A 15207-nucleotide genomic window follows, 5' to 3' on the forward strand; every position below is an offset into this window, starting at 1 on the left:
TTCTGGCTCATTTTTATGCGATTTAGTTCTATTCATCATTAAATAATATATATTTGCTTCACAACCCAATAACATAGAAGGAAAAGCAAGTCATCAATGATCAGCTATCCAAACATGACTTCTGCTGGGTACATTTCAGAGTATTTGAGCCAATAATTGCAGAGAACCTGGACCTAAGCAAACAGTGACAGAAGAGTTATGGGTTTGGATTGTAAAGAAATAAGTCCTAAGAACAGAGGCTGGCGAAGTAGAAAGGAGAAGGAAATGCCAGAATTTGAAGACTGAGAGTTTACACAAGACTGAGGTGTACTCCACCACTCTGTTTCCCAGGACAGAGCCACACTGACTCTACTGTGACCTTCACAGGATTTGGCACCCTCTGATGTAAACATTCTTAGAGATATTGTATAAGAGCTAGCCCATAGACAGTGCCAAGGAAGCCACATTCCAGCCTTATCCTCAAAATAAACAAATAAATAAATAAGATATATGTCTTAGAGTTTCTATTGCTGTGAAGAAAACCATGACCACAACAACTCTTATAAAGAAAACATTTAATTGGAGTGGCTTACAGTTCAGAGGCTTAGTTCATTATCATCATGGTAAGGAGCAGAGTGGCATGCAGGCCAATGTGGTGCTGGAATAGTAGCTGAGAGTCCTACATCTTGCAGGCAACAGGAAGTCAACTGAGACACTGGGTGGCATCCTGAGCACAGGAAACCTCAAAGCCTGCCCCACAGTGACACACTTCCTCTAACAAGGCCATACCCACTCCAACAAGCCACACTTCCTAATATTGCCACTCCTTATAAGATTATGGGGGTCAATTACATTCAAACTACCACAGTATATGTGGAAACATGAGTAAATGTGCTTGGTGCCAAGCGTGATGACCTGAGTTTGATTCCTAGGACCTACATATTAAAAAAAGAGATGTGACTTTGCAAGTTGTCCTCTGACCTCCACAAATACTTACATTATCCTGGCACTTACATTACACAGAAAGACAGATGCATGTATGAGTACACACACAACACACACACACACACACACACACACAGAGAGAAGAGAGAGAGAGAGAGAGAGAGTAATTTTTTAAATTTTAAAAAATAAAAATAGGATAGAATAATGAAGAGTACTTAAGCCTGAATTATTCCCTTTATGCACACATCATAAACCATGGCCTTTGTGGGTAGTGAGTGAAAACCAGCAACCCAGAAAGTAGGAAAAGAAGGTGACTAAACTTGATGTCTTATCTGTCTTCTTATATACAGAACTGGAGGAATATTCACACACAGGGTGGGAGAGCATTAAAAAACAGATGCTGAGAAATAAATGACACACCAAGTTTTCACATGCATTTTTAGAAGACAGGCACTAAGAATAATTACTATTATGTAAAGTCATCCACTATGATGGGCATTATGGATGATGCAATGCCTGTCCTTGACATTGTTAGGTAATTATGAGCAGATTACTTCAAATTTTTGGGAAAAAATCACTTTTCTAATTCTTCTTTCAAAGGTCATTATTCCTAAACCCTAAGCATTCTCAAGAAGCAGTACTTCTTGAGTAGCATGTAGGACAATAGCTTCAGAGTTTGAAGCAGATTTGTTTAGATGATGCCATGGTTCAGTTTACAGTTGTGAATGCTTCAAATGCAGAATCATGCCTCCCTCATAGCCTGACATTCTGGAATTCTCTATCTATACACTGCTTAATTAACAAAGAATAAAGTGAGCCAATTGAATAATTGCATTATTTGTGTAGGAGTGTATGTGTGTTGCTGAAGGCTATTACATTCTTCAGCCATATGTGATATATATATACATATATATATGTATATATATATATGGTATATGTGTGGTGTGTGTGTGTGTGTGTGTGTATGTGTTTGTTTGTGTGTGTGTGTGTATGGTTTAAAGCACAGAACATGTAATATACTCCCAGGCAAGTATGTCCATATTTAGCCACAGATAATTGTTCAGAAAAGAAATGTCTAGTTAACTAAGACACCAGACCTTGCTTAGTAAAGCCCCTTCACTGATTGGCTTGTCCTGCCAGACCCCCGTGGTAGCCAGCCACCATCCTACAGAGGGAGCACTGAGTTCAGCAGGAAGTTTTTGAGTGTCAGACTATGTTCTCTGAGCTCTACTGTAGGTGCCCTCACCTTCCAGAAGACCAACTCTTATTCTCCAGAACCACTTGTAATAAAAAGCAGAAGAGACCTATCAGTTCTTCCTGGTGAGTCAGTGTGTTCACACAAACTGAAAGCAGTGAGCACAATTTTAAAGTTGCAGATGCTTAGTAAAACCTTTGCCTCTGCACCTAGCTAAAAGTGAAATTATTTAATCAAGCAAAAAAACATTTGCTAAATTTATATAAGTTGATGGTGTCCAACTGTGTCCCTAAAGAGAATTTGGAAAACACCCATCTTCTATCCAACAACACTGAGCATAAAAATGTAGGTTCAACTTTCTAAGCATTAGCTAGAAGATAAAAGGAATGTTTGAGAAGAACCTTGGGAAAGGGCAGGAGGAATGGGCTTCACTTTTATTGTCTTCCTTTTATCCTATTCCTAACTTTTCAGAAGAACTGATTTTCCTTCACTCTAGAAGAAAAACGAATCTTGGGTCCCTGTGCCTTCCTATTTTTAATAAATCCTTTCCTGTAAAAAAAAAAAAAGGAGCTGATATCTGGGAGCTGGGGGAGGTGGCTAAGTTGGTAAAGTACTTACTGCACAAGCAGAAAGCTCCGAGTTCAGATCCTCAGCCCTCACGTAAAAGCCAAGTATGATGGTATAAGCCTGTGGTCCCAGTGTTGGAGAGGAGTTCAGAGGATCTCCAGGGCTTGCTGGCTAGGCAGCCTAGCCAAATTTATGAGTTTCACATTCAGTGAGAGAGGCTGCCTTGAGAGAATGAAAGAGGGGGGTGGAGAAGAAGAAGGAAAGAAGGGGGGAAAAGCAGTGAGCAGTTAAAGAAGACACACATTAACTTCTGGCCTCCACATGTTCATGCACACTGGCCTCCACATGTTCATGCAACACTAATGCATATGCACCTGCACACGAGTGTACACTAATGCATATGCACATGCACACGTGAGTGCACACTAATGCAAATGCACATGCACACATGAGTGCACACTAATACAAATGCATATGCACACATGAGTGCACACTAATGCATATGCAAATGAACACGTCTGCACATGAAAACCACACACACACACAAATAACAGAGTTGATATCTGATAAACAGCCTTATAAAATAAGAGATGGATAACAGCTCCAAGGTTCTTCTGAATTGCCTTCTATATCCTTCTAGAATTTCTCTTCAATCCTCTCCTTCTTGAGATGTTGACATTATATAATGCTACTATCTCAGATTTGAAAAGGACCCCAGGATTATCAGCCTAACATTCCCTCTAATGTCTTCCCAGCAAGTGTCCATTTAATCTTGACAGGAGCACATTCTGTGATAGGGAGCTCACAGTCTCACAAGTCAGTCTAATTTACTGATAGCCATCTCTGACTGCTGGAAGGTCACAAAACCCTAAGAGTCAGTCCAAAAGTCTGCCTCTTCTCCGCACTGGTATTAGGACCACTCTCGAGAGGGATCATGAAGAGAACAATCCTGGTTCCACTTATACCGGCTAACCCTTCAGGAACTTGATAAGAACTCTCAAGTCTTCTTCCGGCTCAGTATTATCAGTTCACCCTGGTCTTTATGCGATAGAGCTCTGAATTCCATTAACATCCTGTCACGCTCAAGATGTCCATCTCTGTGTGCACATTCCCACTAAAGCATGAGTCAGGTGGCTATGGCTGCATTCCAGCTTTGAGTTCTTGGGTATTTGGGAAGAAAATCAAGGAAGATCTAGGGTGTCTTATTTCATTAGTTTGTCAAAGTCTACCATATTTTCATACTCAGCTAAGTCATTCATTACTCATCTAAAATGCCTGCCTACTTTAAAGAACATTTCGGCTTGTGGCCATTGTCCAAGCAGGCAACTTCCTCAGCTGAACACAGTACAATAGACCTGAACAGCTTGAAGGAGAAGAGCTTCCATGTCACTCATTATGAGTACCTTTTCCTCATGAGTTAAAACCAATTTGACATGTGTGTGTATTTGTATAAGCACCCAAGCTATACATACGTGTGTGCAGGTCAGAGGGCAGCCTAAGGTATCATTCCTTAGGAGCTGTTCACTTGTTTCTTAAGACAGAGTCTCTGATTAGCCTTGCTAATTTTTTGATTAATTGATTGAGCTTGCTGATTTGGGTAGACTTGCTGTCTAGCAAGCCCAAGGAGTCTGCCTGATTCTGCCTCCTCAGAGAAAGGATTGCAAGCATGCATCCCCATGCCCAGCATTTTTATATGTGATCTGTGGATTGAACTTGGTTCCTTGTGTTTTTGTGGCAAGCATACTACCCATTGAGCAATCTCCCCAGTTTCCTTTCTATCAGATTTCTCTGCACTTCCACTTAAGCCAACCCTGGCTCTCTTTTTTGATAATGACCAAAGTTGCTGAGGTTAAAGATTGTGTGGTCTGCAGATAGGACCTGGTACCTTAGAGGAGGAGAAAATACTGTATTGAATTCCCATTTTGTTCTTAAAACTGTATCATGGTGAGCAGCACTAGAACCAGGAGGTATCCAAATTCATGGGACTTTTCCCCCCTTTCCAGGGTTCCCCACATTCCTTTCTCTTCCTTTGGTATTTCCTCCTTCATCAAGACTTGGCATCACAATGTTCAAGTTCTGCCTTTAAAATGACAGTATGTTAGAAATAATGAGGCTTAGCTCTTCACCATGAATCATCTATCCAGCTTTGATCTCTAACTTCTTATTACTTGTATAACATCATGGCATAGTTTTCCTAAACAATCACCTTCACTGTGTTTGTTCTGCCTCAAACCTTAACAGACTCAAGTCGGATATTCAAATTCTTCTATACAGAGTATGTGGAATCCTCATGTCCCACCTTCCTCACCTACCCAGTGATGCAGGATGATCACTGGGAGTCTGAGGCCATCCTGGCCTACATAATGAGTTCTTGGGCTATAGTAGGCTTCAAAGAAAGACCCTGTCTTAAAGAATTAGTAAATCCACTTGAAGTTTATGTTTTATTTGCTTCTATCAAAAATTGTTACTACATACAAACTTCCAATATCAAATTTTCCCACTATGACAAATTCTTAGAGTACAGGCTACTTGACAGAATAATGTCACCTTTACCTTATTGAAGGCCACTTTTTCAGATTTGAGAAAAATTAAGACAAACTGGAAGTAGATCCTACTGATGAATTAAATCTAGTATCAAAAACAGACATACTATCAGGATTTTCATCCAAAGAGCCATGGGAAACCAAGCTTGGTGGTAAGTGTCTGTAATCCCAACACTTGAGAGGTAGAGGAAGGGTCAGAAATTCAAGGCCATCCTTGGCTAAATGGAGAAGTAGAGGTCATACTGGCCTACATGAAACCCTGTCTTACAAAAAAAAAGGCAGAGATTAGCATGGGGATTTATTAATTAATGGAAAAACATTTCTTTTCTATTTTTTTCAAGACAGGGTTTCTCTGTGTAACAGCCCTATCTGTCCTGGAACTCACAAAGATCAGCCTGCCTCTGCCTCCAAAGTGCTGGGATTAAAGGCAAGCACCGCCACCACCCCAGTGGATAAACATCTCTTATTAGCATCAGATTTAATATTTCCGCTGGACAGCATCAGAGTGGCTTTGTGAAGGTGGTATTTCCAGAACATATGCACATTTGTCTTTTAGGCTTTTTATGATGGTCACAAGGACACTTCTTCTGGCTTTGTTCATTTTAAGGAATCATTGTTTGGGGTAAGTTTTTGAAATTCTCATTTACAGCTTTGGAAAAAACATATGCTAATGTGACTATAATTTCTACACATATTTGTGCTTTGGAAAAGGACAACTATCTACACTGCATCCTGCCCCAGTAGAAGCACAGGCAAGAGCAATGAAGAGCTTTCTCAGGAAATAGTGATTTTAGCTTTCCTCCGTCTAAGGAGAGTTTGGGGGGGGAGGGGATTGTGACTTCGATATTTTGGGAAAAAGTTTTGATTTCAACTGACAAAAAACAATTGACTATAATACCACACACTGCTAAGGAGTACACTGGTGTTTGGATATAAGTATGTCTTATGCAGTGATCCAGTGCAATGATCCAGTTTGTCTAATTAGTATACCATTACAAGTACTTAGAATGTCTTTGTAATAAAAACATCCAAACTGCAATAACATGTTAGAATGTGTGTGTTCTTGTTTATTACAGTGGCATACCAGGTGATGCCAGAACTGGCCGAGAAGGCTATATCCTATTCTGTGTTGACTACTATTGGCTTCTCTCTCCCCTCCCTCCGTTCCCTCTCTCCTTTTTCCTTCTCTTTTTCCTTCATCTTTTACTGATGACCAAAGAGGAAAAATCTGACAAGCCAGATCCAGAAAGAATATAAAACCTGAATGAACCTTGAACAGGGAGTCAGTAAACAAAAGTACATTCCCCCTCCTTATCACAGAAGCAGGACTGGTTTCACATCAATGTTTTCCCCAGGAGCCAGGCACCTCTTGTGCAATTCAAGTCACAAAATAAAGGCTAAGTCTCTTCTTTGTGAAATGCCCTGTGATGTGCAGCCTCAGTGATGGCAGAGAGAGGGAATGTCAGCCCTTCCCCCAGGAGACTCGCCTTGTTTATGGAGGAAGATAAGATGCATATACAAGGAACAACAATGCAAAGGGAGACATTAATATTTATAACAATGATACAAACAAAGTGCTTAGAGGGAGCTTGGAGGAAATAAATGTGTCCCAGCTAGGGATACAGCACAGAAATTTATGTGGGGAAGTCATCTCTGGGCTAATCACAAACGATAATCAGAAATTCTGTAGGTGTCCCTGGGAAGAATAGGCACTCTAAAATGAATTGGGGAAACAGAAAAGGATGAGATGTGATAGCCAGAAGCCAACAGGCCTCTTCTGTAGTGTAGGGCTCCTACTTTGCTTTTGTTTGGGGCAATGAAAACTGAAGACATAAAAATGCTATAAAGAAACTTGCTAATTAAAAAACTGTGTAACTTTAAAAGAGAAAGAACATTTGAGCAAGGGAAAGAACACTTTCGTTCACATTCTAAGACATAGAAAAGGCCTGGTGCCAGGCCAGTCACTGCTCTATATCAAGCAAACATGAGGTGATTCCATTATCACACCTGGTCTGCTGGGGTGGAATGCCTGTCTGGTAGGGCATGAACAGAGGCAGAAGCTGATAGCCAGAGAGCAAAACTTGCAGGAATTTCCAATAACTTCTAGAAACTCAATATCTAGGGGGGAAATGTGTATCCTGTCTGCTCACCAGGCACTGCATGTATGTGTGCACACAGAAGTTCCCACAGAGCTGCATATACAGTCAAAGCAATCATGTACCTGCCTGGAGAACCATAAAATTTCTAAGGAAGAATGGTGGTTTATCTTTCCCAAGAAGTCAAGGACAAGGTGTGGTAGTGCCTACTTTGGAGTCCAGCTAGCAGCTTTTGAACAAACTCCAGCAAAAGATGGTCTGAGTAGCTGTAGACAAGTGGACTCATCTACCCACTTTGGTTTATGTGCTATATAAGGAAGGTGGAGAAATAAGCCACCTGTAGCACACAATATAAGAATTACATCTCTTTCATCATTCTGAATTCTAATTTGAACTGCCAAGAGGATCCCAAGCATTTTATGGATTTAAACACATGCTTATGCATGGACTATCTTGCTGTTTTATTCATATTATCTAAATTTCTACAATAACTCAGAAACTCTGTGTGGAAAAGCCCATTGCAGCGGTGGGTTTGGGAGAACTCACTCAGCCACACTGATACCTACTGGCAAGCTGAAGTGTCCTTCAGTCCTTCAGTGTTTCAGACCTGGAGATACTTAAATAACAAGACCATTGTTTTGGGATGTGAATAAAGCCCACACATTCAAATGAATACACCAGTGTATGACAGATGAGAACTTCAACCATTCTAAACTTCTTATATAGATACAAGATACCGCCCCAGCAAAGATGTATTCCAACGACCCAAAAGCATTGATTGTGGTGCAGGATATAAATACAGCATCCTCCCTCTCACTGCTTTGTAGTTTCGTTGGTACTCAATAATTCTAATAGACATTTTCTGGGCAACAGAGTTTCTCAGTAATTACTCTGTTGAGGATCTGGAAAAGAAAACAATAATTAAATACCTTTACTTATCCTACTTTATCCCGGACTCTGTAACTGAACTTAAGCATGGATTGAAGATAAACATACCTTGAGATAACTTAATTTAGAAAAGGACTGCATATCCTTGGCCTTGAAGCAAACTCTCAGACTGCAATAGACATTAAACTTACTTATGAATAGTTTTCTGGATATTTATAATTATTTTTTTCTTTCAGTCAAGATGCTCTCCTCATCTTGTTCCAGTCTGCAGGTCCAGGGTGGACTCTGTTGACTCCCAGGTGCTTCCCTATGCTTCCTTACTGGAGAGGGTTTGTTACCTGATCTGTATAAAAGCCTATTCCCAGCAAAGAAAGCTCACCTCTAAATGAGGGAGGTGGTGAAGTTGGTAAAGTACTAACTGCACAGACATGAGGGCCTGTGGTCAATCCACAGAACCCACTCCAAAAACAAACAGCAAACAACAAACAAAAACCCTCAGGGGAATGGACAAATGGCTCAGCAGTAAAGACACCTCCTATTCTAGCATAGTATCCAGGTTTGGTTCCTAGAACCCACATGATGGCTCACAACCATCTGTAACTCCAGTCTCCCTCTTCTGGCCTCTTTGGGAACTGCATGCATGTGGTGTGCATACATGTAAGCAGAAAAACACTCATACGGAAAATAAAAAATAAATCTTTTGAAAAGTGGCACATAATGTCAGTGCTAGAGAAGCAGAAATAGGTGGAACACTGGATCCCAGTGGCTGGCTGGCCTAATCAAATCAGCAGAGCTTGAGGTATGATGGCCAAAATTGACCTCTGACCTCCACGCAAACCTTCCACATACATGCATGCTCCCTCCACCCTACCCAGGCTATCCAAATAGAGAAGGTCCTTTGTCTTTTTCACCTCAATTACACATTTTATTCATTTTAGTCATGAGCATCAAACCAAGAATTTCATAGATTTTTATAAAACACATATCTATTGACTGTCATCAAATGTTTTCTTGGCTCTTTATCAAGTTCAGCTAACTTCAAATGGGTTTTGTTGAGGTTATCCTTGGCTGTGATTTGAATGGCTTAATTGATCTTTGAGCTGTTTTCATTTTCTCAGTGTCCTTTACAGAATTCTCTTTAGGTCAGAACAAAGATTGTATGAAACTCTTGTCTGTCTGAAGAGATATTTCTTGTGAAATAAATGAAGTATCATTCTTTAGTCTGAAAATGGCAAAGTTTACATTTGAGTTTTATTAGGACGTTGTACAGATAGCACAATAGAGTTGGAAAAGGAGGAAGGATGTAGGTCTTTGGAACTTGAAGGATTCTGAATATTGAAACACTCTGCAATTTATATGGGCTTCTTACCAGCATTTAGGAGACATAAACACTAAGCCTTTCCTTCCCCAGCAATTGCAGCCCAAGAAACTCTTCCCTTAAGAAGCTGATGGCTCCATTCTGTAAAGACTATATCTCCTAAACCCCAAAGCACTAGTGCATAAGAATGCTTCTCCGATGTTTAGATTGGAGAGTTCACAGTGCTATGTATGCATTGTGTGTGATGGAAAGAAATGCTCTGCTGTCCCCAAGGTAGCTTGCCTACATCCTGGCTCTTCATCACACCTCTAAAGCAGAATTTGACTACATAGTAAAAGAACATATTCGGGGCCTTTCAGTTTACTTGGGATTTAAACATGGGTGTGATACAATGGCTTGCCAAAATCAGAGATGTGTTTTGCCTTCTAAAGCCCTTTCAAGTCCTTGTCACAGGGCCAGAAGCTAGTGCCTAAAAAGGAAGTGTGCACAGGCAGAGCAAACACCTCCTCGGAGCTCAGGCACTGTCCCTTTCGGCAGCAATTGTATAAATGTGCTTCTTGGGCATTTCAGTGTGGTGGCAGACAGCGCATGTAAAGCACATTGTTGTGCTGCTGGTGTGCTGTCTGTCTGTCCGTCTCCCTCTAGGTGTGCTGCTGGTGTGCTGTCTGTCTGTCTGTCTGTCTCCCTCTAGGTGGGCTGCTGGTGTGCTGTCTGTCTGTCTGTCTGTCTCCCTCTAGGTGGGCTGCTGGTGTGCTGTCTGTCTGTCTGTCTGTCTCCCTCTAGGTGGGCTGCTGGTGTGCTGTCTGTCTGTCTGTCTCCCTCTAGGTGGGCTGCTGGTGTGCTGTCTGTCTGTCTGTCTGTCTCCCTCTAGGTGGGCTGCTGGTGTGCTGTCTGTCTGTCTGTCTGTCTCCCTCTAGGTGGGCTGCTGGTGTGCTGTCTGTCTGTCTGTCTCCCTCTAGGTGGGCTGCTGGTGTGCTGTCTGTCTGTCTGTCTCCCTCTAGGGGGGCTGTTGGTGTGCTGTCTGTCTGTCTGTCTCCCTCTAGGTGGGCTGCTGGTGTGCTGTCTGTCTGTCTGTCTCCCTCTAGGTGGGCTGCTGGTGTGCTGTCTGTCTGTCTGTCTCCTCTAGGTGGGCTGCTGGTGTGCTGTCTGTCTGTCCGTCTCCCTCTAGGTGGGCTGCTGGTGTGCTGTCTGTCTGTCTGTCTGTCTCTAGGTGGGCTGCTGGTGTGCTGTCTGTCTGTCTGTCTCCCTCTAGGTGGGCTGCTGGTGTGCTGTCTGTCTGTCTGTCTGTCTCTAGGTGGGCTGCTGGTGTGCTGTCTGTCTGTCTGTCTCCTCTAGGTGGGCTGCTGGTGTGCTGTCTGTCTGTCTGTCTCCCTCTACGTGGGCTGCTGGTGTGCTGTCTGTCTGTCTGTCTCCCTCTAGGTGGGCTGCTGGTGTGCTGTCTGTCTGTCTGTCTCCCTCTAGGTGGGCTGCTGGTGTGCTGTCTGTCTGTCTGTCTCCTCTAGGTGGGCTGCTGGTGTGCTGTCTGTCTGTCTGTCTCCCTCTAGGTGGGCTGCTGGTGTGCTGTCTGTCTGTCTGTCTCTCTCTAGGTGGGCTGCTGGTGTGCTGTCTGTCTGTCTGTCTGTCTCCCTCTAGGTGGGCTGTTGGTGTGCTGTCTGTCTGTCTGTCTTCCTCTAGGTGGGCTGCTGGTGTGCTGTCTGTCTGTCTGTCTCCCTCTAGGTGGGCTGCTGGTGTGCTGTCTGTCTGTCTGTCTCCCTCTAGGTGGGCTGCTGGTGTGCTGTCTGTCTGTCTGTCTCCCTCTAGGTGGGCTGCTGGTGTGCTGTCTGTCTGTCTGTCTGTCTCTAGGTGGGCTGCTGGTGTGCTGTCTGTCTGTCTGTCTGTCTCCCTCTAGGTGGGCTGTTGGTGTGCTGTCTGTCTGTCTGTCTTCCTCTAGGTGGGCTGCTGGTGTGCTGTCGCCCTCTAGGGAACTTAGCAAAATGGACTTCGTTCTGAACCAGAAGTGGAGACCTGAACTGTAGCTCTAGCCAGGCAGCTTTTGTCTACACTGGCAGCACCGAGTGAGTCATAGCTGAGGCCTGGGTGTAAATTTCTTCATCTCTCAGGGGGAAGACAATAGTTATCCTGTAATCAACTGTAGCATCTCTAAAGATTGATTTCCTGTTCTCTCTTCACCCCCTGAGTCAGTTACCTTTCTTGTTTCTGGAACCAAATACTAAACAAGAAGCAGCTTCCAGAAGGATAGCCTATTTGGGCTCATGGTTTAAGGGGAGACACATCATGGTGGGGGGGGGGGCATGGTAGTGGGAGCTTGAGGCATCTGGCCACACTGTCAGGAAGCAGACAGAGAACAGGAAGTCCTGCCAGGCTACAAAGCCCCAAGGCTCAACCCCAGGGACCCATGTCTTCCCACAAGACTCAACCATCTAAAGGTTCTATAACCTTCCAAAGCAGAGTGACCAACAGACCCACATGTTCAAACACATGATCCTCCAGGGCCACACATTCAACCCATAATGCCTCCTAGCTTCACCAAGCCTGTTGATCAGATAGGTACTTCCTGAAATATTAATATCAGTTTGTTGTGGGAAGCAAAAAAAGAAAAGATAAACAGAACTGGGCCTGATAAAGTTCAGAATGACGAATGCAATCTTATGTGTGCTATACTATGGAAGATGGGTTACCTGCTTTCATCCATCATGAGATCAGCTATGACCCCAGTAGCATTCTATTCTGCACAGAGAATTCTACATAGTGGTCCTGTTATGTCAGCCAAAGCTGGGGTGACATGTCCCCCTCTGGCAGAGATTTCTGCAGTTTGTAGTTTTCCTGCATCTCCTGGTATCATTATATCATCCTCTTTCATGGAGAAATGTTCCTCAGTTTGGATGGCAAATTGTGTGGACATGACATTTAAGCACAAATATTAAGATTTCCTTACATCAGTAGTTCTCACAATCTCCCTAATGCTACAGCCCTTGAATACAGTTCCTCAGGTTATGGTGATCCCCAACCAGATTATTTTTATTGCTACTTTATATAATTTTGCTGCTGTGATTAATCATAATATATATATATATATATAATCATAATAGCTGATATGCAGGGTATCTTATATGCAACCCTGTGAAAGGATCATTCAAAACTCAAAGGGGTAATGACCCACAGGTTGAGAACCACTGCATTACATGCTTTATGGAAAATAAAACATATAACCACATGATTATATATTACTCTGAAATATTTTATGCTCCATTATTTAAACTAGAAATAGTGTGGAGATGATAGATCTCTCCTACATCACAAGGGTAGCTCATCTCTTTAATCTAATTAGCAATACAGATTTTGTAATGAGATTTGAGTAGATAAGAAGTACTCAGGGACTATTTCTTTTCAGAACCTCCAGTTAAGCCAAAATCATAAAGACACATCAAAATTACCTTGGAAAGAAGGAAACAGCAGAGGCAGAAGACAGTGTGTGCAAAGGTCCTGTGGTAGACAGGAACATGGGCTCAGGACTAGGGGATACAGAAATGACAGAAGTATGCATAGAACAGCAGATGAAGAAATGAGGCTGCAGAGCTAGCTCAAGACAGAGGGAACTGAGAAGTGCATTCATAAATATCAGCTATGTCATAAGAACCAGCAGGCCGGGCAGTTGTGGTGCATCCCAGCACTCGGGAGGCAGAGCCAGGTGGATCTCTGTGAGTTTGAGGCCAGCCTGGGCTACCAAGTGAGTTCCAGGAAAGGCACAAAGCTACACAGAGAAACCCTGTCTCGGGGGGGAAAAAAAAGAAAAAAGAAAAGAAAAGAACCAGCAGGATAAAGAATGGTTAAATTAAATTGAGTGTCATTAGAATCTGAGGTGCCTGGTACCTGAGCCCTCTAAATGGACTGGGACTATGGCACCTTCAGTACAAGAGACTCTTTGGGAGAGGGAGCTTGCCAATGTTTCAAGCCTTTACAGTAATAATTAACTGATTGAGTCAGCGTAAAAATGGAAAAGACAAAAAAAAAAAAAAAAAAGCCATGGAAGGGATATTGGGCTAGATCTAGGGAAATAATAGTAAATAAAAAGACCTTAAAAAAGAACCAGAGAAGGGATGTCCAGGACAGCTGGGGGAAGTTCAGGGAACGTGACGATGAGATGAGAGAATTCTGAAGAGGGAGTGGTCAGCAGTGTTAAACCCCATTGGTGGGGGCACTAGACTCCACACCTGGAGTCAAGAGCAGTCAACCAGCAAGTTACTGATTACCCTGGAAGTAGCAGCTGCTGGGAGGGACTGACAGGAACTGAAGGCAAGTTCAGACTAGTTCGGAGAATGGCTGAGCTGAGTCCACATGACCCTGATAGACAGCACAAGCAAAGAAGGAGAAAGGGTGGAGCTAGAGTGGGTAGGAGGCTGCATGGAAGGATTTCATTTGGGGGTTTTATTCCATTTGTATCTTAAAATGCTTAGGAGTGGTGATGTTCTGATAAACCAAGCCTGGGGGAGGCGCAGTAGATAAAAACCTTGATTTATAGTTTTTGCAAATGACAGTAATGTAAAGACTGACACCGTGCCTGGAGCCAGGCCGTCTGTGCGAGCTCAGTAAACAGTAGAGAACCAACACCTAAAATCAGCCACCAGCTCCAAGGCCCTGCTACACAGGGACAATGGGAGGGAGAAGCCAATGTTCTACAGGATAAATAGATAAAAAGGGAGCAGACAGGATCCAGAATAGAGGTGGGAAGATTGGGGTTGAATAAGAAAAACAAAATAAGCCTTCTTAAGAGTTGAGTGTACAGAAGTCTAGTTGGGATAAATTCATGAGAGGAGAGATAGCTGCACAGGTTTTCACTTCCTGGATTACTTTACCTCTAAGGACCAAAGGACTTTGCTGAGAGTGTGGAGGTATGGGATGAACATCATGTTAAATTGGAAAGACAAATTAAAATCTAAAAGAAAAGGAGACAGGAGTCTGGACAGTGTTGAGATCCTAGGAATGTTGAAGACAAAGGCTTTTCCCCAGAACTCATCCATGGAGTCACATGAATTTATCAGAACCTAACAGCTAAATTCTTAAGAGCAGAAATAAAATAGTGACTTTATTTGGAGCTGAAATTTTTTAGGAGACTGTGCATCAGTGGCAGGAATTCCTGGGGAGCTGTGGATATTAGCAGGAGGATATTCAAAGTGATCAGCCATGGTATTTCAGTTGAAAGGAAAGACTAAAAGTTGAGTCAGAGGGAGTTTTTCAAAGTAAAGAAAGACATTACTCTGTCAGACTAGGAATTTTTCTGGCAAAACAGATTTTTGAGCATTCCTGAAAAACCCTGAGGGAGAGATGAAGGGAGAACTCACTCACAGTCATGCGCACACAGGCACACATATGACTGATACATTAGTAAACAAAGAAGGAGGCTAATGGTGGTCAACCATTGCTTAGGGATTGCAATAGCATTTCTTCAGTCCTGTGCTGTACTCTATGTGGTTTAGTGGCTGCTTCTGTCTTTTGCTTTCTCAGGGATAGTTGACTCTTTTAAGTTACCTGTCATTTCTGCCTTAAACCTTGTTCAGGAAATTCACTCACACCAAACAAAGTATCAGTTCCCTTCCATGGGTTGCATGCTTCCTCCTTGAGAGCTGACCTTCCTCAAGGCCTTGTCCCTAAGTGACTTGTCCTGTTCAAGCTATATAG

At 42.7% G+C, this 15207-nt stretch overlaps 1 protein-coding gene across 3 annotated transcripts in view; it reads left to right on the forward strand.

The window, feature by feature from the left end:
• Chrm3 (cholinergic receptor muscarinic 3) overlaps positions 1–15207 on the forward strand; it is a 528165-nt gene that overhangs the window by 254195 nt on the left and 258763 nt on the right. Inside the window, exon 4 of one of the 3 annotated variants that reach the window (XM_028859622.2) lies at positions 5786–5851. The exons of 1 other annotated variant lie outside the window; for it this stretch is intronic. In XM_028859622.2, coding sequence (XP_028715455.1) covers positions 5793–5851 — 59 coding nt within the window. In that variant the 5' untranslated portion in view covers positions 5786–5792. Of the gene's footprint in view, positions 1–4976; positions 5852–15207 lie in introns of those variants that run through there. One more of the 3 variants, XM_028859631.1, reaches the window with a different exon arrangement.

This window comes from Peromyscus leucopus, chromosome 5 (genome assembly GCF_004664715.2).
Source record: "Peromyscus leucopus breed LL Stock chromosome 5, UCI_PerLeu_2.1, whole genome shotgun sequence".
In the NCBI taxonomy this organism is placed as follows: Eukaryota; Metazoa; Chordata; class Mammalia; order Rodentia; family Cricetidae; genus Peromyscus; species Peromyscus leucopus.